Source organism: Rhamphochromis longiceps, linkage group LG9 (genome assembly GCF_057381845.1).
Source record: "Rhamphochromis longiceps isolate RC_006_pf linkage group LG9, R_longiceps_female_GT1.1, whole genome shotgun sequence".
NCBI classification, from domain to species: domain Eukaryota; kingdom Metazoa; phylum Chordata; class Actinopteri; order Cichliformes; family Cichlidae; genus Rhamphochromis; species Rhamphochromis longiceps.
The window spans coordinates 33,417,572-33,442,984 of NC_140565.1; the positions used below are offsets into that span (position 1 = coordinate 33,417,572).

The 25,413-nt window shown below is 38.8% G+C and overlaps 4 protein-coding genes and 2 pseudogenes across 4 annotated transcripts; 2 read left to right on the top strand and 4 right to left on the bottom strand.

Annotated features, from left to right (window-relative positions):
* Nucleotides 1–1,606: 1,606 nt before the first annotated feature.
* Nucleotides 1,607–4,628, bottom strand: LOC146662684 (uncharacterized; annotated as a pseudogene).
* Nucleotides 4,629–7,235: 2,607 nt separating this feature from the next.
* On the bottom strand, nt 7,236–8,621 carry LOC146662685 (caspase recruitment domain-containing protein 8-like). Its single transcript, XM_085417862.1, has one exon. The coding sequence runs from the start codon at nt 8,619–8,621 to the stop codon at nt 7,236–7,238; it is 1,386 nt and encodes a 461-aa protein (XP_085273988.1).
* A 5,387-nt stretch (nt 8,622–14,008) lies between these two features.
* LOC146662686 (uncharacterized) lies at nt 14,009–15,988 on the top strand. The gene has a single exon (XM_085417901.1). The coding sequence runs from the start codon at nt 14,009–14,011 to the stop codon at nt 15,986–15,988; it is 1,980 nt and encodes a 659-aa protein (XP_085274027.1).
* Nucleotides 15,989–18,750: 2,762 nt separating this feature from the next.
* LOC146662687 (GTPase IMAP family member 7-like) lies at nt 18,751–20,391 on the bottom strand. The gene is made up of 2 exons (XM_085419304.1): nt 20,301–20,391; nt 18,751–20,167 (listed from the first exon to the last, which is right to left on the bottom strand). Exons 1-2 carry the CDS (start codon nt 20,317–20,319, stop codon nt 19,470–19,472), a joined length of 717 nt encoding a protein of 238 aa, XP_085275430.1. The 5' UTR covers nt 20,320–20,391; the 3' UTR covers nt 18,751–19,469.
* Nucleotides 20,376–22,222, top strand: LOC146662688 (GTPase IMAP family member 7-like). Its single transcript, XM_085419305.1, has 4 exons — nt 20,376–20,511; nt 20,788–20,875; nt 21,094–21,149; nt 21,395–22,222. Exons 2-4 carry the CDS (start codon nt 20,811–20,813, stop codon nt 21,979–21,981), a joined length of 708 nt encoding a protein of 235 aa, XP_085275431.1. The 5' UTR covers nt 20,376–20,511; nt 20,788–20,810; the 3' UTR covers nt 21,982–22,222.
* A 1,809-nt stretch (nt 22,223–24,031) lies between these two features.
* LOC146662689 (GTPase IMAP family member 7-like) lies at nt 24,032–25,413 on the bottom strand (annotated as a pseudogene).

Below are 25,413 nucleotides of genomic sequence, written 5' to 3' on the forward strand. Positions count from 1 at the left end.
TTCCTTCACTTCTTCCACCCTATATTTTTTTACAAGCTGCGTGAGCGCACAGCTAAGGTAGGGGAGGGGCTGGTCGCATTAAGAGGTTGATTGGGCAATCCAGTGTCCATACTGAAAATGAGGTGTGTCAATGCTTGTACAGCTGGTGCGCAACGGCCTTTTAGGCTGCACTGCCGGATCAAAAGAGTGACGGTCCATCCTGTAATTTATGACCGATTCCAATGTGGAGATGAGCTCACAGTGTGGGAGATGAAGCTGACACACAGACTGCTGCTGACATTTGATGTCAAACAGGGGTCCTGCAGGCTTCTTGTGGTGTTGGGCCAGCAGCCTCCTGTTCCAGGGGACAGTCCTGTAAACTGCGTCTCCTTCTGCCTTCATAACAAACACCAGGCCGGTCACACTGCACTGGTACAGGCCTGCACTGGAGCACTGGAACAGGTAGTTTTCATCATCAGAGTCATCAGCAGCGATGTCAAGGATAACTTCATATTTTTATTTTCAAACATGTGTTTTCAGTTTGTAAATGTTAATATTTATTGAACAATGGTCATGGTGAACGTTTAAAAACATTAACAGTGAAGTCAGGTCAGGTCCGTGAAATGTTTAACCATGCACTGCATTTGAAATGTGCCCCATAATAAATAAATTCCTTTTGTCGTGCAAAACTGTTAACAGATAGAAACCTCGTTTGTAGTGAAATGAAACTGACTGTTAAAATCAAAACTGGGCACTAAAGTGAAAGAGCCACATAGATGGACATTCGTGGTGGAAACTAGACAATGGCCAGTCTGCATATGAGAGCAGTGATGACTTGAGTGTTGTGTGGTTAAAGTTGCAAGTTTTTTTATGCAATCTTGTATTTCACATTAACAATTCTGATAAAAGCTGTTTCAAATTATGAAGATAAAATGTGGTTTGTGTTTGCATTTTTTTACTCACTATATCCAGTCAAAGAAAATCTCAGATTAAACTAAAGATATTATTATTATATTTTAATTGTTACTGTCAGAATTAATAATTTAAGGTTGTCATTTATGCTTAGAAATATTTAATCATTTGTATGCTGATAAAAATCTTATCCTTATTAGGTCTGATGAGGTTCTGTGTGCACTTCTGTACCATGAGATGAGAGGAAGCAGCCTCGACGTTACAATTTCCATTATAGCTGCAGAGACCCGACTGTCTTGTTCGTTATCTCAAAGTGCACACACATTTTCACACCTTTAAATGTTCTTTGAGACATGACCTACTGCAAGTTCTTGTTTGTTTTGTATAGTTTAGCAAGATGCTTACTTCTGCTTTTCTGCATACAGTTTAAGTTTATTGAAAGGTCGTATGTCTATGTATAGTATGACTGGAAACACACACACGCACACAATACAGACACTGATGTTGTTTAAGAATGTCACGTGTATGTGTAATTGCATATTCATGAATGATTGCTTGCTGACAATAAAAAGGGCTCTAGCGAAGGAATCAGTTGAAGTTGGCCGAGTTCAGGTGAAGGAATCTTTTCCTCGACTTTGGCTGACAAAGAGCTCTGTCTAGTCTTGTTTTGTCGTGCAGTTAGTGGTCTCGTGTTCCAGCGGGCTTTGTGCCATGTAACATTAATATTAATAGCCAGTTTCAGTCTAGAGAAAAAAGCTGGATTCAACTTTGCTTAAAGATCAAAAAGAGCTGGAGCAGTCCTATTTCGATCAAACTAAGATGTTGAGGTTTGTAAGTGAAGCCTGAAGACAAATTCAGCAAAATTTACCAAATGCCTCAAATCAGCCCAATGTACTCACAGAAGAAGGAGTCAAGTTCCCACAGAGACTCAATCATCTGTGAAGTAGCACGTTCACCTTTGTTCCTCACAGTGTCGATAACAAAACGAGCTCTGTCTCTTCTGTTTTGTATTACGATTGCTTCCTCCCTCTCAGCATCAGTTATCACTCTTTCCTCCAGGAGTTTGTCCATCAGACTGCTGAGAACAGGTCCTGATATCCCTTTAATAATGGAGCTCCGTACATTTAACAGCTTCTCATTTGGAGGGAGACTCAATGTTCTCACTCTGTTGGGCAAAAGACAAACCTCACTTTTCCAGACACAGCTGGAGCTGCTCTGGTGTGTCACACTCAGGTTAACATCTGTTTTGACTCTGTTGAAAATCACCTGGAATGATGCAACTGAGCTGTTAAAACACTCTCCATGAAACTCTGCTTCATTTGGTTGAACTACAATCAGGAACAGCAGTCAGAGTGTAAACCTGCTTTGGAAACAGACTACATCTTAAGGGTATGTCTATATACATCTCTTCACCAATTAATTTACTCCTGGTGTGCTTAACATGACGAATCACTACAGTCCTCGGCACCAACAGCACACTGAGGACAGACCTGGGATGAGGATCAACTGGAGGTTTGTAGAAGAGCAGAATCAACGCTCGGACTGGGTCAGAGAGTCTTCCTCACTAACATTACCGAAAGCAGTAAACCCTGTGATGTTTACAACAACGTGACTTTGTAACAACGTGACGCAGCTTCCTGTGTATGTAAATGTTTCTGAAAACCTTTTTATTTTTTAAATGAGAATGTAAGTGTATTAAGCAAAAAATCAGAAAAGTGGAAAACAAGAAAGCTTTTGATCAATAACATGATTTTACTCAACAGCACAACATTTTGACTTTTTATTTGTTTCGTTCATCATGAGTCACCTAAAAAATGTAGCTTTTATCTTCAGTCTTCCATTTTAAAATCTGATGTTTCTGTTCTGCTTCTTTGTTAATCTATAATCTAATCTATAATTCTTGAAATGTTGAAATAAAATGAGGAAAAATAATTTGAAATGTTGATGAATGTTTTTGGTCTTTTATTATTATTTTTCCTCTTTAAACGAAAACGAGAAACTACAAAAAGTTTGTGATGTAGATGATGTAGCAGGACCGTGTCCATCAACTGGGCTTCAAATGAACAGAAGAAAATCCTAATGATTGAATTTGGACATGTGTAGCTGAGAAATCAAATCAAGGTTTATTCAGAGAAGACCAGAGGATATCTGATTTTAAGTATGGAGAATTTAAAAATATTTGTGGAGAGCAAGAATCACAAGTATAGGTTTTTTGGTTTTTAAAATACAGGTGTACACACGGGTGCTCACACACACAAACTACACCCTTTTTGGCTCCTACCTCAAAGCACACTGTGCGCTGTTGATATTACGTACTGCACAATAATGTTTAATATTTAGTATTTACTGTCACATTCCCATAGATCATCATGATGTTGTTTATTCTATTGGTCTCCTTTTCTTCTGCTTGTTTTCTTTTTTCTTTCTCAACAGGTGATCCAGGTGATCGATATATGTATTTTTGTCTGCTTATTTAGTTGGTTTTTGTTTTTTGCCCTTTATCCCCATCCCTCTTGTCCGCTGTTTTTCCCCCCTCTTCCTTTCTCCCTTTTCTTTTCCTCATTCAAGTCTGTCCCGTATCTAGCAAGTGAAAATAAATAAATAAATAAAATAAACAATAAAAGGTGAATCAAATAGACCATTACGCCAATATATATATTTTTTGAACAAAACTCAAAACAGACCATAATAATCTTTCAGTCATTTCTACCCTCACTTAATTTCCTTTCGCTGCTCAGCTCTCACAAAGTGGCTCAGTTATGCTCCAATCGCTCCATATTGTGGCCAATCACATGCGAGGATATAGGATAATATCATTATGTGAAAAACAGAGAGGGTAAGAGACGCGACAGTCAAGTGGAGCATCCGTCTGTCCTCTCAGTAAGTGAGTGAGACAGTAGACAGTTTAGTACCACATAGTGATAGCAGGGATAGCTCAGTAGGTAAAGTGGTTGCCCCATGATCGGAAGGTCGGCGGTTCGAATCCACTTAACGGCTACCCTGAGGTACCCCTGAGCAAGGTACCGTCCCTACACACTGCTCCCCGGGCGCCTGCTTAGTGGGCTGCCCACTGCTTCACTGAGTGAATGGGTCAAATGCAGAGAAAAACAAGTAATTTCCCCATGGGGATCAATAAAGTATCCATTATTATTATTATTATTATTATTTTCTAAAGGCAGACATTAGAGTCAGCTGCTTGATTTTATACAACTCTAACTGAAAACACAATTTCAATGTGTCAGAGAAGACATGCACTATAGTGCATGTCTTATGGTTTCACCTCCCAAAACTCAGTTTCTACCGAGACTGGAAGTCAGATGGCTCTATCTCTATCCAACTTACAAAACACACAAAAAAGTTCATTACATTTTCTTTGTAATCATTTTTATTACAGATAGATAGAGATAGTGCGATCTTTAGGTTTGTGTCCATCATCAGGTGTAATGCTGAAATGTGAAAATAAATTGCAGGTCATATAAAAAAAAAGGAATAATCGTTTTATTTATTTATTTTTTATATACTTAATGTGGTTGAGTGGACATCAGTAGCTGTGCACGATTATTCAGCAGAAGTGTGTCAGGATGGCCAAGCGGCTTATTGTGCTGCGTTCAGGTTGCAGTTTTCCCTGGGTGTGCGGGTTCAAATCCCACTAACAACATTGAATATTTGCTCTTATTGTCAAATTCCTGGCCTGGAATAAGTCCACCCTTACCGAGAGTGAAACTGTTCCAGTACATGAAATACTTCACTTAAAGGAAAACTGGACAAGATGAACACTTGTTTCCATTTGCCATGTGATGTACAAAGATGGCAAAAAGCAGAAAAAAATTAGAAATCATCATCAAGTAATCTGATTACTATCTGTCTGCACAGAAAATCTGCTGGAGCTCAAAATGTACATGACTTAGTTTAAAGTGAGTGATTCCCTCAGGTAGACTGGAACTTAGAGTTCCCCCACGAGTCTAAGCTCAGAGCTTAAATAATGTCACTGCAATGGAGCGAGAAAGGCAGCAATGTTACATCACACATTTCTGATAGTGAATCTGATACTAAAATATCAGAACATAAGTCTACTCAAAGAGCTGTTTACCACGCAAACTGTTTGATAACTCAGGGGTTTTATGTAAGACATATAATATTTTGTGTAAACAGAAACATGATGCAGCTTCCTGTGTACGTAAAAGTTTCTGAAATATTTATATTGTTTATATGAGAATTTAAATGAATTGAGTGAAATATCCGAAAAGTGGAGAACACGAAAGCGTTTCACCAGCAATATGATTATACGTAACAGCAGACGTCATGGTTTTTCTTTCAGTTTCATTCATACGTCACATGATTACAATTTTGTTTTTATTTTCACTGTGAAAAAAGAGGAAAATATATGTTAATATTGTGCTTCTTTATTTTCTGTTATTTTCTCAAACGAAATGATAAAAGTGTTTGTAGAACTTTTATTGTTTTTTGTTTGTTCTTATTCATGGAACAAAAAAACCTGTCAAACTCCAAAAATGCATCATGTTGGCGATGGTAGGAACATATGTTTAAGTTTACACTAAACAGAAACTTTTCACAATAACTGACTTGTACATGGGATAAAGATGGATGATTAAAAATAACTTTTTTCCTGAAGGCCTTTATTATTATTCTTTACTATTTTCAACAAACCTTAAAGAGCAAAGTTGGAGTCATAACTTGGACAAGTGCAGCTGGGAAATCAAGTCAAATTAAAGCTTTACCCAAAGCATAATTATGGAGAATTTAAAAGTATTAGCGGAGAGCAATAATTACAAATATAGTCTAAATGTTTTTAAAATAGCTTCTCAAATGTACAGTTCAAATCCTTACTTTTACATTTATTGTTTTTTTCTTTTCTCTGGTTAAAATCGGGGTTTGAGTGGTTGTCTGTGAAATGTGCTTTTCTTTACCACATCCTCTTTTTTTTGGAATTGATGGCATTAACTAGTTTTGAACAGACCGCACATGCATACATTGTGGCGCAGATGTACAGACTACCACAACTGTCAGCAAAACTTTAAGTAACGTGACAATAACCGTCTCGTGTTGTTCACCAGTGGATTTGTATGAACCATCAACAACATTATGAATTAAATGAGAGGAACAACCCCACGCAGTTCTCAGGATTCCTCGATGCTCTTCTTTAAGCACCTATTAATTGTTTGCAGGGTCTTATAGGAGGTCTCCCTGCTTCTCCGATGACAACTTAAGTTGGCTGATGAAATAGGGTAACGGAAGAAGGTTAAAGGTGGAGGAGAGATGGAGAGACTTGAAAGAAAAAGTCAGAAAAATGCAGCATAATTCTATGTCCGAGTTTGTCTTTGCATAAGCAGTCCAGAGATGGCTCCGATACGCCCCAGATCGTTTGGGTGGCGCAGGACCACACCATCCATCCCCATCCCAGAGTAAAAATTACAAACTTCTGTGAAACATTTAAATGTAAATAGGAAACTGTCTTTTAATAAAGTATTTAGCAAACGAAACATGTCTATTGACCTTTTATTGTTTAGTTTTTTTTCTCTGTTACATCACATGCAATGCTTTCTTATTTTAGGATATTAATATTGACATGATACATTGTGAGACATTTTTTTTATAAAGGGTGTCCAATTTAAGGAATAAGTACAATTATGTGTTTAGGTGGTTGAAGTATTGATGGAAACATGCAGTAGTTTAGTATTGGTTAAAATACCTATAAAGAAAGGTAGATTTCCAGTCATGATTTAACTGTTGTTTTAATAAAAAGCAACTGTGCGAAAGAGGTGGAAAATCAACACCATAGCTCAACAGTGTTTCAATATCAGAATCTGACATTGTTTTAATGTCAACAGTATTAGAAAATATAACGTCGAATCAATGTCAGGTTTCAACATTGATTCAATATCAAAACCTGACGTTGTTTCAACGTTAAAAAAGGGTGCAAGAGTGACGTTAGGTCAACGTCACACTTCAACATTGATTCAATGACATCGCCTGATATTGACTCAACATTGTTTCAATGTTTCCTTGCTATCTGGGTGGTCTATGTGTACGTATCATAAACAGGAGCCTTCACAAAACAAACAAAACAAAGAAACAAAAATCCCCAAGAGGATTCACCACAAGGTACAAATCAGATTTCAGTCTGAAGATAAAGGTCTGGATTAAACTTTGCTTAAAGATCAAAAAAAGCTGCATTAGTCCTATTTGGACAAATTAAACTAAAATCAACCTCCAACACAATGATGCATGGGCGACACTGGATCACTCGTGGTTATTGATGTTGTAGCTGAAGCCTGAAAGACTCAATCAGATCTAGGCAAACATAACAAAATTTGCCAGATACATCAAATCAAAAAAAGATTTCTGTGGAGGAAGGCGTCAAGCTCACGCAGAAACTCAATCATCTGTGAACTGGCAGCTTCACCTTTCCTTCTCACAGTGTCGATAACAAAACGAGCTCTATCGCTCCTGGTTTGCATTGCGTCTGCTTCCTCCCTGTCACCATCAACCATCAACCCTTTCTCCAGGAGTTTGTCCATCAGACTGCTGAGAACAGGTCCTGATATCCTATCAATGAATGAGCTCCTTACATTTAAAAGCCTCTTTTTTGGAGAAGCAGTCATGTCTCTAACTCTGTTGGGCAAAAGACAAACCTCTCTTTCCCAGATACAGCTGGAGCTACCCTGGTGTGTCACACTCAGGTTAATATCTGTAATGATTGTTTTTAAAATCACCTGGAAGGTTGTGATGGAGTAGTTAAGATGCTCCTCATCAAACTCTGCCTCATTTGGTTGAACTACAATCAGGTCATCGTCAGGAACAGTGGACAGACTGTAAACTTGTTTTGGATACAGAATACATTTTGAGGGTACATCTATGTACATCTCTTCACCAACTAATTCCCTCCTCTTGTTTTTAACATCATGGATCATGATGTTCCTTGGCAACAACAATACATTGAGGAAGGATCTGAGATTAAGTTCTTCTGGGGGTTTGTAGAAGAGCAGAACCAAAGCTTGGACTGGGTCAGCGGGAGAGTCTTCATCCTTCACAATACCAAAACCAGAAAACCCTGTGATGTTTATAACAACATGAGTTTCTGTTATCTGATGAGGGCGGATGAACTCAATGCCTTCATCCTTCACATGTGCGACCTGCAAGAACTGACCTCCACCTGTGGAGATGAGCTCACAGTGTGGGAGATGAAGCTGACACACAGACTGCTGCTGACATTTGATGTCAAACAGGGGTCCTGCAGGCTTCTTGTGGTGTTGGGCCAGCAGCCTCCTGTTCCAAGGGACAGTCCTGTAAAGCACGTCTCCTTCTGCCTTCATGTCAAACACCAGGCCGGTCACACTGCACTGGTACAGGCCTGCACTGGAGCACTGGAACGTGTAGGTTTCATCTTCAGACTCATCAGCAGTGATGATAGGTGTAAACTCTTCAAAGCAGCTTTGTGGCTTCATGTCAGGTGAACAGGTTGCTTGTGTTAAATCCGTCCTTCGTTGTGTTGTGGTCAGTGACTGACGCCGACCTTTGTTCTGGATCATTGCATTATATGTAATAGCACCAGTATGTTTGATTTCTTCTAGGCTTTCCTGCCCATTAACACTCTGACTGTTAGATTGTGTGTTCATTGGTACAGAAGTCTGTCCATTAAGCTTTTTCTTTTTCTTCAGTGGTGCGTCTCCTGCATCAAAGCAGTGCGGATGTTTCTGTCTGAGTTTCATCCTGTCTTGTTTGCATCTGTGAAACATTAAAAATAAACTCTTCATTGCAACACTTTTCACTCTCAACTCTTATAAAACATTTTGAAACAGTGTGATCTCAGATTTGTTTTAAAAGAGATCATGACAGAAATTATTAAAAACTCTGTGTGCTGCTAGTTTGTTCTCAGCATATGTAACTTTTTTAAATAAAGGAATTTGGCAAATAATAATAATAATCACAAGATTATTACAAGTTAAACGCTTTCAGCAAAAATTAAATGCATAGTATTCACACAAGTGCAATTAATAGGTCTGTTTTCTATCTAGGCTGGGGACTAGCAGTGCTGTATTGCATTTCTAATTTGACCTTTTCTTATGAAAACTGACATCAGAATAAACTGGACAAACTATGTAAACTTATCTAGTTTTACATAAACCTACATGCATTAAAGACAGAAAAAAAGAGATCTCACCTACCCAGTAACTTGTCCGTCGTTTTCTTATAACTGAATCTTTTAGACAGGTTGTCATGTCTTTTTATTCCAATCTGTCGTGTGACTCCTTCCTCTTTCCCAGTCGACTGTGATGTCATTTAGGGGTTTCATAAGTGGCAGCCTACCACAGTGATTAAGTGTGCAAAACTAAATAATTGCCAATAAGTGCAGAGATTTTAAAATGTGATTTTCAGCTGATGGTGTTTCGACAATGACCAGGGGTTTGAAAGCATCTCTAACGTGACAGGTGCTTATACAATATGATGGCTAAATCCACAAAAAGCAGTAAACCTTAGAACCATCCACAGCAGGTCATCTGATCACAGTCTGTGTGCTCAGAAAACCTACTACAGCTACTACAGCCGAGTGATTCCTGCAGCTGGAATCGAACAGATAATGTCCCTGTAATGGACCGATGACGGCAGCAATGTTATATTACTCATTTCTCTCATAAGGGAATCTGATATAGCTTCTCTATAATTGCTCATTAAAAACTGAAACTTTTTTTAAAGGACTTTATTATTAAGACTTTGTTAAAGATCTTACAGAGAAAGGTGTCATAGGTCATAGATAAGACAGGTGTAGCTGGTAAACTTTAAGTAGAGAATGAGTGTCTCATCTTGTGTGCATGAAACTCACTACGATCAGCATCTTTCAGCATCTGTTGATTGTTTCTGGGGCTCAAAGCTAAGTGCATTGCACACGCAGGGTCCTGCAGGACGTCGTTCTGCTTCTCTGATATTTATTTAGTTGGATGATCGAATGGAGAACACAAGAAGATTAAAGGTGGAGGAAAGAGGGAGAGACTTCAAAGGAAAACGGTGCTGCACCCTGGAAAAAAATAATTTCAAATGTACAGTTCAAAAACAAAAACTTTTATTTGTATTTAGATTTTTCTTCTTTTTGATTAACATCTGAGTTTTAAACAAACAAGTGTTTATGTTGTGGTTATTTGTGGCCTGAACATTTCTTTACTTATTTAAACCACGTCCTCTTTTTTTGAGGCGATGCCATTTACCCATTTGTGGTGCAGACAGTGTCAGCGTTTGGGAATCCCTGATGAACAGACCACACATGTATACATTGTCACGCAGAAGTACAGACTGTCACCCGCAAAACTTTAAGTAACTCGAGAATGAGCGTCTTGTGATGTTTGCGTGCAGGATGAACCAGAATAAACAGGACAATCAACTGTTGAGGGAGTAGCAGGCAGCTGCTGTTTGCTTAGTTGGCACATAACATTGAATAAATTATAGCCTTAAACTTTGCTACGGTACTTTTAGAATGACATGCATTCACCATTGCTCTTCAAAAACGCTGACTGTGGAAATCTCAGTGTTAAAGCTACATTGTTCTAACCTGCGATTCCATTAGATGAATGCTTATCTGTACGACACAAAACACAAGTCACACACAGACTTGGTCTACTACCAAACCTAATAAAAGGTCAGCTATATTGATATGTATAAATAATAACTTAATTTAAATTTGTGAGTATTATGTTGCTTCTAAGAACTGATATTTTTCCTGATGTTTTTTGGGTGAATACAGAAACTTCTGATGCTCTTAAAAGCATTAGACACCATCCACCCACTGAGGTCTGAGGGATCTTGCCTCTCACTAATCCAGGTGATGCTATTTTTTTTACAAATTCGATTGGTCCCTGGGCATTTATACGGATCTCTTATTTTGACCATAGGTTACCATGGCAATGTATCCCAGAAAAAACTGAACCACCTTCATAAACATAAAACTCAGGACTGGAGCTCAAGTTAAATCAATAAGGCCTCAATACTACTTTGTTGGACAGGGATTTAGTGAAGGTGATCAGGACTGACTGCCAGCTACCAAAACCCTGACATGTAATTCTGAGCTTTCCAAGACATTTTGGATTCATTTAGGTTAATTTAATCAAAATCCTGGAAAAAGTGAAAAACAAGAAAGCAGGAACTGCATATGTTGTTACATAATTACTGGAGCGGTCAGACAGCTCAGCGTTTGTTTTTATACATTACTTTTTGTTTCACTTTCTTTAACTATAAATCTCTGCCCACTTCTAATCTATGCTTTTTGAAAGCAGCATTTTCCTTTGTTAGAAGCAAAATAGTTTGCAAAGGATTTAAATGAGATCTGAAAGTTTATTAAACAAAAAAGTAAAAAACAATAAATCGAATTAAACTAAAAGGGTGAGATACTGGTGACGTGTACAGGTCGGCCCCGCCGAACATTTTTCGAACATTCAGAGAGATTTCGGGCGCTGATTGTCACGCACAGGTGTAAAAATGAAAGTAGAGACTGTGGCTCTGTCCAGGTCAGGAGCGAAGCTGAAAAGCAGGTCGGACATCGTCTGCTTCGTGTGTCTTGATCGTGGATTTGTAAAACCTGATGTTTCCATACTGAGGTTTTTACTGATGCGCCAAAACATCCCTTCGAAAATGTAGTCACAGTTTTTTCAGCTGTAGTCCTAAACCAGAACTAACAATAACAATATTAGATTAAATGTGTGAAAACACAGGTGAGAGTGAATCATTTACTTAAAAAAAAATAAATGAGAGAGAGAGAGAGAGGCAAGGCAAGTTTATTTGTATAGCACAATTCAACAACAAGGTGATTCAAAGTGCTTTACAGAGACATTAGAAACAAAAACAAATAAAAAGCATGATTTAAAATTGATTAAAACAAGCAAACAAACAAAAAAGCAGGAACTGCATTTGTTGTTACATAATTACCGGAGCAGTCAGACAGCGTTTGTTTTTATACATTACTTTTTGTTTCACTTTCTTTAACTATAAATCTCTGCCCACTTCTAATCTATGCTTTTTGAAAGCAGCATGTTCCTTTCTTACAAGCAAAATAGTTTAGATTGGATTTAAATGAGATCTGAAAGTTTATTAAACACAAAGCAAAAAACAATAAATCGAATTAAACTAAAAGGGTTTGATACTGGTGACGTGTACAGGTCGGCCCCGCCCTGCTGGACTTTGAAATGAACAAAAAACATTTCTAATAGCTGAGGTGTACATGGGATCAAGGTCGATAGGTGGTAAAGTGATTTTAAGCCATTTTCGTTTATATATTCTTAAAACTTACTGGTCGAAGGTAAAGTCAGATCTTGGCAGGTGCAGTCGGTGGATCACACCGAAAAAGGAAATCAAGGCTGAAACGTTAAGGAAGCTTCAGGTAATGTAGACCGTGAACATTTGGGTTATCTGCAGAGAAACATTTTAAAACATTTGTAGAGAACATTTTAAAAATATGAAAGTTAAGAAAAGAAGAGCTTACAGAAACAAATTCTTTCTTACAAACTTTTTAGAACTCCCGTTTGCACCCCGGCGTCAGCGGGCCGTGTTTGTCTGTAACAATTAACATTTCTCTGTTAATTAAAGAAGGGTTTATTTTTATTTTTTATTTTTTTAGTTGTGGCATGAACATTTTTGTACAGAGGGCACATCCAGAAAGATTTCGGGCCCTGATTGTCACGTACGAGTGTAAAAACGTGGCTCTGTCCAGATCAGGAGCGAAGCTGAAATGCAGGTTGGACAACCTCGGTCTGTTAAACACACTCAGGCTGTTTACAGCGTTGCGTCCTGTTCCAGTTTCACTGAATATGCGCATATTTCTTTTTGCATACTTTTGGATCAAGCTGGAATATAATCATCCAAACAACCGAGATAACTTTGTATCGCTCGCTTAAAAAACAAAACAAAGAAAAATAATTAATTGCTTCGTGTTTCTTGATTATGGATTTGTAAAAACTGATGTCAACAGTAGTTCTCTACAGGAGTAAAATAACAACATCAGTTTAAATGTGTGAAAACACATGAGTTTATTTGCCGGAAAAGAAAAATAAATAAGAGAGAGACAAATAAGCTACTTGGCTCAAATAGGACAATATATTCATTGCACTTATTCAATAAAATTCAATGATTAAATAATAAAACTATTAACGAAAAATGAAAATATAGTTTAAGCTGAAATGTCCGAGTGAAACACATCTTGTTCATTGGTTTATGTTATGTTAAATTCTTTCTTGCCTTTTTCTTTTAGCGTCACTTAATCAGGCTCTGATGCGTTCTGACACTTTTGTGTTCTTTTTACTTCCTGTATAAACGTGTGCTCATATTTTTTGTCTGGTCACAAGTGTTGGTGACAAAGTGGAGTGACTTCAGTGTACTGCTGTGTAGCCTTTGTAAGTAACTTCTCTCTCACTGAACATTTTTTTCCAGCCAGGTACTTTCATGTGATGCAGCCTCCATGCTGTGCAGAGCCCTACAGATGTTATATGATATTATAATATTTGTATACATTTGTTTAATTAACGAACTCGAATGAACTCTGCTGGAGTAAAAGATGATTATTTAAGACCTTGTATGTGAGGAGCGGGATTTTGAATTCAATTTTGGATTGTTTTATTTATTCAATTCTGTGTTATTTATTTGCAATTCCAAATCTTAACCACACAGGTCCACTACAAACCATCTCAAATCAGCATTTTCAATCTGGGATTGCATCTTGTTTACATTAGACAAGATGCCCCTCCCTGAGCCTGGTTCTGCCGGAGGTTTCTTCCTGTCAGTTTTTCGTCCCCACTGTCACCAAAGTGCTTGCTCATAGGGGGGTCTTATGATTGTTGAGTTTTTCTCTGTATGTATTATTGTAGGGTCTACTTTACAATATAAAGTGCATTGAGGCGACTGTTGTTGTGATTTTGCACTCTATAAATAAAATTGAATGTGTAGGCGTAAATAATAATTTGTATTTATTCTGTATACACACCAGCTACTGAATGATTCTTACAGAATAAAACAAAGTCTACAATTGGTTTTCCAGGTTCAAGAAAGTGACGGATACCATCAGAGCCAAAAAGAAGACTGAAGCAGCTTCTTTAAACAAGAGACATTTAAAGAAGAAAAGATGAAGTGTTTATTTAAGAACAGACACTTAAAGGAGAAAAAGAGAGAAATCACTAAAGTTAGAGATGATCCAATAAGTGAAGGAAAAACAGAAGAAGACACAAATTATGCATTTAAGTCACATGATGAAGAAGGTGAGGAGGATGTAAGAGCAGGTTGGTGCTTCTTTCTCAGAAGGCCCTCCTGTAGGACATACTGCATCAGTGATGAAAACATCAGAACACAGCTGAACACAGACGACGACAATGATGATGATGGTGTCTGCTACAGGAGTATTTCACTACCTAAAGAAAAAACGATTTCAGCTGATAAACGTGGATTCCAGAGTTTACGTTTTAAGTGGAAGAAGTCAGACAGAAAGGAGAACCGTAAACCTTTAAGCCACAATCCTTCCCCATCACGGGAGCCGGCAATTGTTTGTAAGGAGCTCAAAGTGGAAGACAGTGATTTTAGACAGTTTAATTTGTCTGGCTCTTTTACTGTTGTTTTGCATGAGATGGAAGATTCGCAAGAGGAACAAAACACATCTCACCAGTATACTGAAGGTAAATGTGGTGAAATTAAGTTTGGCTCCACAGACCTGATGGGCAAGACTTCATCACCCTGTAAATCCACTGGGTTGCCTAAATATATAAGTGAAGGAACAATTGAAGAAGATGGTTGCAGAGTTTCTTCTCCATGGATAAAAAACAAGTCAAGAGAAACAGATCCTCCTGTCATGACTAAGAACATGTCATCAACCAATACGCTTTCACACAGTTCTCGTGTACAGTTCTCCTCCACAGATTCCTGCTACTTGACTCGTTCTCACAGCCTGTCTTCACTGACCAAAACACCAATCAAGAACTTGATACAAGCAGCAAGCTTACCTGACATGAGGTTAAATGAGTTTACACCAGTTATCACTGATGATTTTGATGATGAAAACTACACGTTCCAGTGCTCCTGTCCAGGCCTGTACCAGTGCAGTGTGACCGGCCTGGTGTTTTTAATGAAGGCAGAAGGAGACGTGGTTTACAGGACTGTCCCTTGGAACAGGAGGCTGCTGGCCCAACACCACAAGAAGCCTGCAGGACCCCTGTTTGACATCAAATGTCAGCAGCAGTCTGTGTGTCAGCTTCATCTCCCACACTGTGAGCTCATCTCCACAGGTGGAGGTCAGTTCTTGCAGGTCGCTCATGTGAAGGAGGAGGGCATCGAGTTTATTACCCCTCACAAGATAACAGAAAGTCACGTTGTTATAAACCTCACAGGGTTTTCTGGTTACGGTATTGTCAGTGATAAAGACTCTCCTCCCGACCCAGTCCAAGCTTTGGTTCTGCTCTTCTACAAACCCCCAGTTGATCCTGATCCCAGATCCATCCTCAGTGTGTTGTTGCTTCCAAGGAACATCGTGATCCGTGATGTACAGTGCACCAGGAGGAAACTAATTGGGGATGAGAGGTACATAGATACATCTCCTCACTGCAAACTGCATCCAAAGCAAGTTTACACTCTGTTCACTGTTCCTAAGGATGATCTGATTACAGTTGAACCAAATGAAGCTGATTTTGATGATGAGTACTACGACAGTTACTTTACGACATTCCTTGTGTCTTTAGGAAGAATCCTCACAGATGTTAACCTCAGTCTGAAAGACAAGAGCAGCTCCACCTGTGTTTGGGAAAGAAAATTGTGTCTTTTCTCCCCTACAGTGGGAACTTTGAATCATCCTCCTTCGGAGAGGCTGTTAAACACACGAAGCTGCTTCATTGAAGGGATATCAGAACCTAATCTCAACAGCCTGATCGACAAACTGCTGGAGAAAAAGGTGATAACTGATGCAGAGAGGGAGGCAGCGGATGCGAAGCAAGACAAAAGGGAAAAGGCTCGTTTTGTTATCGACACTGTGAGGAATAAAGGTGATGCTGCCAGTTCAGAGTTTATTAACTTTCTCCGTGAGCTTGACAAAATTTTTTGCGGGCATCTTGGTTTAAACTGAACAGATATTCTATGACTTTGTTTTTGCAGAACTCGTGGGGATGTATGTTTGTGTATATATAGGGTCAGCAGGGAAAGGGCTGGGAAAAATCCAAAAACAGTATGTTGGTCTTAAAAGTATCTGATAAAACACTTTAAATATATACTGTCAGTCAATAGTTTTGACAGTCTCATTTAATGGTGTTTCTTTAGTTTTACTACTTTCTACATTGTGGGTAAAAACTGAAGACATCTGATATTTTTAAGCAAAATTTCTATAACATAAAAAGGGCAAATTGGCCAGTGTGAACACAGTACTGTGCATTAACATTGATTTAAAAAAACAAATGTGTGGTTACTACTTCAATTAGAATTTTAAACATGCTTTTGTGCGATGCATCTATTTTTAGTTATGTTTTGTTTTCTAAGAATATAATAAAATGAATGGGAAAAGTAAATAAAAACAATGCACATTACGACCAATTTCAGAGTTTAACCCTGTCACTTGTACATTAATTCATAGAAGATACTTAAAATTTTAAACAATGGTTTTCCAAGTGCATGATTTCAAGGACCTCATCCTTGTTAATTTAAAAATGTTCGTAAAGACAAATTGCATTAGCACGCTTCCTGTAAGAGGACAATGAAAAAGGAGACATGACTGTATTTTATCTTTCCCATTCAGACTTCTCCCCTCAAATATTTGCAAGTATCTTTAAAAGTCTGTAAAATGTGATTCTTTAATGGTGCTAAAGTCATTTTTTTTTTTTATCTTTCTTTGATGAGTGAAGAACACATTTTCCTGTGATTCTGAAATCATACAGTTTCAACGTTTCATGAAATATTGCAGCTGCATATTTTTATTTTTATTTTATTTTATTTTTTTATTCTGTGTGTTTTATGAGTGCTGTTTTAAAATTCCGTGATGCTTTTGTATGCTTTCTTATGTTATTTTACAGTGAGTTCTTGCTTTTAAACTTTGCACTTTGTTCTTCTGTTAAGTTGTTGTGACTGTGTGGAATGAACCAAATCTGACAGGTGAATATAATTCTTTGAAAAAAAATTTGCATTAAATTCAAATTGTATTTGATTCATAACAGTTATATAAAATTAAAAATATTTGTAAACTGTTTTTTTACTGCAGATCTCACATGTTATTTATGGCAGGAAGCACACATTTCTCTGTATGTTTCTGATTTAAAAATCCACAAACGTCACATTTGTAAAGACAGCTGAATGATGACAGTGATTTCAACATCCTAGCCTGAGTTTAAATAAAGGGAAACAAACATTAAAGTGTCTTTAATCTGTGTTTGAATCTGTTTCAACAAATCTGACAGAAACCAAACAGCTAAACACATTTACTGTTCCTGCTTTGTTTTGAAATTATGCAATAATGTGAGTTAGATTTTAGTCTGCTCTTATTATATTCTCACTTTTATTTTTAGATTTTCAGTTTCTAGTTTGCTTTATTAACTATAATAACTTGTCCCCATGGTTATTTAACTTGTTTAAAGTAAAGTGAAACAATTTTTAGCTTTAAGACGGCCTTTAACGAGGTATCAAATTAATTAAATTTACTTGAAAGTGTGTTACAAGATAATTTCCTTTAAACTGTTTGTACCTTCATCAGCCAGCAGGGGGAGGCATTTGCATAATAAGAGTGCTCTTAAACTCACTGCAGGTGAAACCTGAAGAAGCCACGGTTTGATAACCAAACACAAGACTTAGGGGTTACACCTAACAGGAGGGGGCTGGAGGACGGGAAGAAAGGGGAGGGCCACACATCAAAATCACTTGGGAAAGATTTGGATACTCTCTCACAACACACCTACGATGGAACACCGGGAAGACTGACACACAGGGGAAAACGGTAAGTAGCCAGAAACAAGAAGGGAATCAAATACCCAAGAGGCTGGGGCTTTACTAACGAGGCAGGTCAACAATCCAGCAAGGACTGACCGTCAGCCACTGCCAAGAAGTGGTAGCTATCATTCATTAGTAACAGGTGGGCAATGATCCTTAGGTGTGCTGGGCAGGGAGCTGGGATGAGTCCGGGCCATGATGTAGACACCAAAACAAACAAAGAATGACAGAGAGAGAGGCACTGAGAGAGTACACAAAGGACTTAGGGACCATTACACTTTGTGCCCTGTGTAAATGAGAGATAATCCTAAATACATTTTAAGTTGTGCATCCAACTCTTAAAGAAATAAAAGGAATGTCTTCCCAGAGTGATGATTCCTAGAGGAAACACATGTGTTATCATGACAGAAAGTTGGATAGTGATGTTGAAATACCTGTAACACCTTGGGTGGGTTTCTACAGAGAATGTTTTCACCTCATTATTGTGATAACCAGAAATATTAAAGATGATTAAAGGTTAAATGTATTAAAGCTATTGCGGTTCAGCTGATGTTTTGCATTTTCTTCAAAACATGGTTCAGTAGTTAAGTGTTTGAGTCTGCTATTTTTACTACAGAAGTGTTTAACTATTATTTACATGTTCTTTTAATATGTCTTTAAATATGTTTTCCCAGTCCTGTGAGGACAGACTTTGAAATCCAAAGAAAAAGTAATGAAGCAAATCAATTAAATAGCCAAGATAACTTAAAGAAAGTTCAGTAAATGTTTGAGAAACTATTAATAGAAGAGTAAAAGAAAAAAGTAATATGAATAATATTAAGCCATTACGATTAATATTAAAAAAAAAAAGCTTGATCCTAATGATTGGGAAGCAGTATATTAGAGGGGTTTTATGTACATAGATGGATACCTAGAAACCTGTTGATACATGTCATCTAATATTCTCTCATTCAAACAGGCAAAAAATAATAATGAATGAAGAGGTTGAACATTTGGTTCTGACATTGTCATCTTAGGATAACAAATAACTGATGAAAGTTCTGTGATTGCTAGTTTTTATTAGGCCAAAAGCTTTACAAGAATAATTGTCAAACAATAATGAGCCTAAAGGGAAATTTTTGTTATGTTTTAATACAAACAGCCAGAGCAGAACAGACCCAAAATAAAGACTTCTCATTAGAAACCGAAGTCCCCATTCTTTAAATCAGAAAATGATTCACAGTCCCATTTGCATAAAATATTTAATTGACTAAATTTATCTTGTTTCTACCAAATTTACAACAAAATTTAAACACTGTAAACTTCAGCTCAAACATAACCACCACGATTTGATGCTCACATACAAATTAGAATAGATACAGAGACAATCAATACTTATAATAGCACCGCTTATATTATGATTATTATATAACAATGATGATCATATGATCATTATTTAACTTTCACATACTTTATTCTTCAAATTTAAAAGACAAATTCACTTAATCAATAATATTTTATTTTATTATTTTTTTCATGGGAAATCAACACAAACTATCTACACACCGTGTGTCATCATGAACAAACTGTATATTTCGTGTAGGTAAAACAAAAGCTGTCCTATTCAGAATAAAATAATTACAATTAACCACAACACTTTAATCTTTCCCCAGAATGATGCGAAAAAGTTTGATACGTTTACACAACGACTCAGTGAACTTGTACTGCTGCAGTGTTACTCCCTTTTTGCGTGCTTCCTCCACCTCTTTGAACATGGCGTCTGTGTAGTGGGTGCCCTTATTTACTGACACCATTTTGTCGATCTTTTTGATGAGCTCCACCAACTGCTTTCTGTCTCTGCTGGTGTTGTCAAAGACGTGGTACCTGTTTCCACAGCTTTGGATGATGCGTTTAAGCCCTGGCTCAGCGTCACGTACATACTGCTCTATGGTTATGCTTCCAAGATCACCACCTCGGGTGAAGAGCACAATCATGTACTTGTTTGCCTCGGGGCCAAACAGCTCCTGCAGGGCTTCCACTGAGTTTTTTTCTTCTCTCGTGAATCGGCCGATTTGGATGACCAACAGGAACACGTGAGGACCGGGACAGGAAACTTCAACACATTTGACGATTTCACTTTTGATGAACTCATCTGATTTTGAAGTGTCCAGGATCCCTGGTGTGTCTACAACACTAATTACTCTCTTCCCCCACTGTACCCAAGCTTTTTGACAGAACTCAGTCACTGATGCAGATAAAGGACAAGATCTGAAACGCTCATATCCCAGGATGGTGTTCCCAACAGCACTCTTGCCCACACCAGTTTTTCCAATCATCACAATCCTCAAATCAGGACCTGAAACACAATTGACTAACTCGATTTAACCCATGTACACAAGAGTTTTACAAGAACCAAAGTGAAACTGAGAAGTTTTGACATTTTTCAAAGGAAAGTAATTAAAGACACAATGATTAATAATAAGTCTTACCTGCTGGAACTAAAGCCATGTTTTCTCTTCACTGTTGTCACTGCACAGGTGAGAGATGAATGCTAAAACTGCTCTGCCACAAGTTGCTTTTTATAGCTCAACAGATGACACGCCTCCTCCAGTATTATACAGTCAGAGAACAGCAGTCTGCAGGCTTTAGACAGAGTCACACAGAGTTATGCTTCAACAGACTGAACAACTTCCACTTAATGTAAGTTGTGCTTCTACATGTATTTGCTTTGTAGCAATAAAAAAAACAATTTAAAATCAGTATTTAGAGAAAATGATTCTGATTTTTCTGATTTCAGACAAAAGTTATTTTAACATTTGTAATGATAAATATCTTAAGAGACCTTTGTTAACAACAGATTTAAGATTTATGTGAATCATCTGAAAACAACTGAGATATACTAAGTTGTTAAATAAGGATACTTAAACAAAAAGGAAGAGTTCAGAGTTGTGCTGGCACTGACATTTGAACCCACAGGTTTTTCGTTCAAATCCTGCATCATGGGAAGCTTTTTCAGCATATTCAGAAGCAACGACACTAAAGACAGACAACCGGCGGCACTGAGGTAAAGCTAAAGTTGAGCACTTTTGATTTAGCTTTAGCATGTAAATCAAGTTGTGAACGTAATGTCTTTACATGGGTAAATGTATACTATGAAATATTTTATAAATGTAGCTTATAGAGACACTCTGAAATGTTTGCATACTATTATAGTAATAATTTTTAATGAAACAACAACCAGCTTCCTGATGAAGTTGTATTTCTTCTATATCTAACTTGTAGTTGGGACCGTGGATCACAATGTATATCAAGACCGCACACTAATGAGGCAAAGACAGGTAAACCACAATCTCTTTTAAGTACTATATAAAGCACATATTAGTGGGTTACTCAGTCAATCAGCATTGTTTAGATGATTTCTCAAACAAAGAGCACTTAATGAAAAACACAGCAATAAAGATTCACTAACGATAACCGCATTCTTTTTGTATTTTAATAGTACTGTACAAGATTACATTGATTACTTTTTTAATGTAGCATAATAAGTTTTCACTTACATTACTATTGGTATACATCTATGCAGGACGACACACTGGCACCACAGTGAACCTTGTTCTTTTGGGAATGGCTGGGACTGGAAAGAGTGCCAGTGGGAACACCATCCTTGGACAGAAACACTTCATTTCTACACCCAGTTCAAAGCCGGTCACCACAAATTGCCAGAATGTACAAACTGAGATCAGTGGTGTAGACGTAAATGTGATTGATACCCCAGATATGTTTGATGATGACATTGCTCCATCAGTTAGGGGCAAACATGTGCAAAGGTGCAAACAACTCTGTGAATCAGGACCATGTGTGTATGTACTTGTGATGCATGTGAGCAGATTTACAGATGGTGAGAGAGACATCATGGAAAAGTTAGAAAAAGCTTTTGGGAGGGAAGTTAGAGGACGAGCAATCATCCTGTTCACCCGAGGAAACGACTTGCAGCAGGCGGGAATGGGCTTGGAGGATTTTCTTCATTCTTGCCAACCTGATCTGAAGAAAATGGTTGAAAAGTGTGGAAACAGGTGTGTTCTCTTTGAGAACAACAAATCAGGTCCTGATCAGGTTGAAAAACTAATGAAGGTGGTAAACACAATACTCAAAGACCAGAATAATGTATAACTTAAAGTGCTTGGAAAAGATGTTTTTTTGTTGTTGTTTTTTAATTTTCTCCATTTAAAGCAATGCATTGTCAGGGATTGTAACATCTAGTCCTTTTACTGAATCATATGAATTACCATACAGACAAGAAGAGAAGAATGACCTTTTATGGTTTTCTATGGAGTTTTGTCAAATGAGGCAATGAAAGCTTGTTAACCTTTGTAAACTGGAAAAACAAATTCAATAAAGCTAAGATTTTGGTGTCCCGTTGTTCTTTTCCAGGATTCAATCCAATTCAGTTTTATTTATATTGTAAGGCAGTGGTTCCCAAACTTTTTTGCTAAATATTGGTAAAATCTGGGAACTAAATGGGCCCCAACTGGGCAAAGTACACAGAAACCCACCCGGGCCCCATCTTTCAAGTTTTTTGTGGGTACCATGTGGGTACCACATAGGCTAAAAAGTGGGTTTTAAGTGGGATTTGTCAGGGTCCTGGGTCTAAGCGACCCAGGGACTCTGAGCAGTTATGGACTTGATAATATGCATATATGATAATATATGTATTTTGTTATTGCTGTCCCTCGTTCTCCCTGCTTGTAGATATATGTGTGTATGTAGGTGTGTGTGTGGCCCTGGCAGGTGATTGGCCACACCTGAAGTCTGTGACACACCTGCAGCTGATCAGGCCTCGTCAGAGGAGCTACTTGAGAGTGTGGTGGAGCTCTCTCCGATGTGGGATCATTGTGTGATTTCACGTTAGGCTCTCGGCCAGTCAGTATGATTGGTCTTCCGCATTGTGTGTGTGTGTGTGTGTGTGTGTGTGTGTGTGTGTGTGTGTGTGTGTGTGTGTGTGTGTGTGTGTGTGTGTGTGTGTGTGTGTGTGTGTGTGTGTGTGTGTGTGTGTGTGTGTGTGTGTGTGTGTCTTACGGCTGCCTGTTTGTTATCTCCCCAGGAGAAGTGGGGAGACGAGAGGACAGCCAGCACAGGGTGCTCAGACTTCACAAGGAGCGGGGAGAAGGGACACTGACACTGGGAAGAAGACACGTAACGGGAGTCGGGAACGCACTGAGGATTTATTGTTATTTTTCCATGCCACTGTAAATAAACGCACTGCTAAGCACACAGAGCTCCGCGCCTGGGTCCTCATTCCTCACTTCCCCCTGGTTGGCCATCGCCGACCGTGGCAGAATGATCCCGCCAGATGGACCGAGCAGACTTTCGGAGAGGTTCAGGAGGGAGGTGACAGACAAAGTAAATCGTCTGTGTGACCTGTGGCTGGAAGCACATGCGGAGGATTTACGTCGTGCTGTGGAGAAGCGGTTGCAGGGAACGCTAACTTGTTTTCCCTGGGTGTCGGACATCTTTTTCCGATTGTGGCGGATTTTCTGCTTAACACTCTCCACCTCTATTCTCCTAACCAGGGTGCTTTCCAGCCCAACCAGCTGGTGGAACCTCAGCCTGACGCGCCGGCCCTGGCATCGTCAAAGAAGCGACGCTCCTCACCGCAGCCGGATTCCCGGACTTTTCATCAGCCGGCTGCTGAGTTATATAATAACTCCACCCCCCACCGAGGCACAGCTGGCGCTGCGCATGTAAAAAAAGCGAGTAAAGCATGCCGGTGCTAGCACTAGGCTAAAGGCTAACCCTTTCCAACCAGCACTCCCATCCATCCTGCTCTCTAACGTTCGCTCCTTGGACAGTAAAATGGATTATCTGTGGCTCCAGCACTCGACCCAGAGTGAGTTTAAGAATTGTGTTTACATCCTCACGGAAACATGGCTGAATGCGGACATTGCTGACTCTGCTATCCAGCTAACCGGGCTAGCATGCTATCAAGCCGACAGAAAGGCTCCTTATCTGGTAGGAGCCGGGGTGGTGGTTTCAACAAACTATCGTGCATGAACTCTGCTGAAGTGAGTCGCCACTGCTCAACTCCAGGTGGATTTTTTTTAATTGTGAAGTGTCGCCCTTTCTACCTACCAAGAGAGTTTTCCTCGCTACTTGTAATAGCAGTATATCTTCCACCAAATGCTAATGTTAACTTGGAACTAGCAGAACAGTCTCATGCTATCAACAAGGTGCAGACTGCGCACCCAGAAGGTTTCTTTGTCGTAGCTAGTTTTGAGATTTAAATATATATTGTTAATGCTTATTTTGTCAGGTTAGGGCTGTGTGCAGACAGGAGTGGTGGTAAGGAGGACCCAAAGTGCAGACGCTCTGAGGCAAAAGTGTACTTCCAAAACTCAGCTTTATTGCTGGATGGCAAAAACGTAACAAACCCAAAAGTACAAAAATAAATTTACACAGCAAGATGAGAGTAGATTGTGACACGGACACAAAGAAACACAGGGCTTAAATACACAGAGGGAACAATCAGGGAATGGGTAACAGGAGGGAAACACAGCTGGGGCAAATCAGGCCTAACGAGACAAGGGGAAGCAAAACCAGATACATTAACATCAGACAAGGACCTTCAAAATAAAACAGGAAATATGACACAGACTGAACTAAAGACACAGACTCACATGCAGGCACTGCAACAGAGGGAACAGAGATGTGGGACCAGGGCAGACAGACACTGACTGGACACGGGGATATAGCAGACCAGGGAGACAGCAACTAAGGATTACACAGAGACAAACCATAAGACATAACTCTGACACCTGAGGTTATATTGCCTGTTATTCTAACAGCCCGATCACCGTGTCAATCAGCTTTTCCACTTCCTGTGAACTTGACCTGCTGTTCTCAAAGAGAACACACCTGTTTCCACACTTTTCAACTATTTCCCTCAGACCAGGTTGGCAGGAATGCAGGAAATCCTTCAAGCTCCTGCCTGCTGCAGGTCGTCTCCCCTTGTGAACAGAACGATCGTTTTTTCTTTAACTTCTCTCCCAAAAGCTTTTTCTAACTTTTCCATGATGTCTCTCTCACCATCTGTAAATCTGCTCACATGCATCACGAGTACATACACACAGGGTTCTGACTCACAGAGCTGTTTACACTTTTTTACATGTTTGTCCCGAACTGATGCTTCAATGTCATCATCAAAGATGTCAGGGCTATCAATCACACGTACACGTAAGTCATTCATCTCAGTTTCTGCCACCTGTGGTGACCGGCTTTGAACTGGGTTTAGACATGAAGCTCTTCTCTCCGAGGATGGTGTTTCCACTGGCACTCTTTCCAGTTCCAGCCATTCCCAGTAGAACGAGGTTTACTGTGGTACCAGTGTGTTTCCTGTATTGATGTATGGCAATAATGATTTGATAGTAATCAGTTGTTATGCTATACAATAAATAAATGTGAAGCTGCATTTAACCACAGTAACTTGGCTAGCATCAGTAGACCTTTCTTGCAATATTTTGCTTTCTGTAAGTTCAAACACATCAGCAAAGCACTGGTCTTACTTTTTAAACACTTCTTGGGGTCAGTGAAGGAATCTTTGCCATG

What these genes read in the sequence shown, in the direction of transcription:
- LOC146662686 (XM_085417901.1), top strand. Translation starts at nt 14,009, where the DNA reads ATGAAGTGTTTATTTAAGAACAGACACTTAAAGGAGAAAAAGAGAGAA.
- LOC146662688 (XM_085419305.1), top strand. Translation starts at nt 20,811, where the DNA reads ATGGGAAGCTTTTTCAGCATATTCAGAAGCAACGACACTAAAGACAGA. An exon ending in AGACAACCGGCGGCACTGAG is followed by an intron (nt 20,876 to 21,093) that starts GTAAAGCTAAAG and finishes TCTAACTTGTAG; the next exon opens with TTGGGACCGTGGATCACAAT. An exon ending in CACTAATGAGGCAAAGACAG is followed by an intron (nt 21,150 to 21,394) that starts GTAAACCACAAT and finishes ACATCTATGCAG; the next exon opens with GACGACACACTGGCACCACA.
- LOC146662685 (XM_085417862.1), bottom strand. Translation starts at nt 8,621, where the DNA reads ATGAAACTCAGACAGAAACATCCGCACTGCTTTGATGCAGGAGACGCA.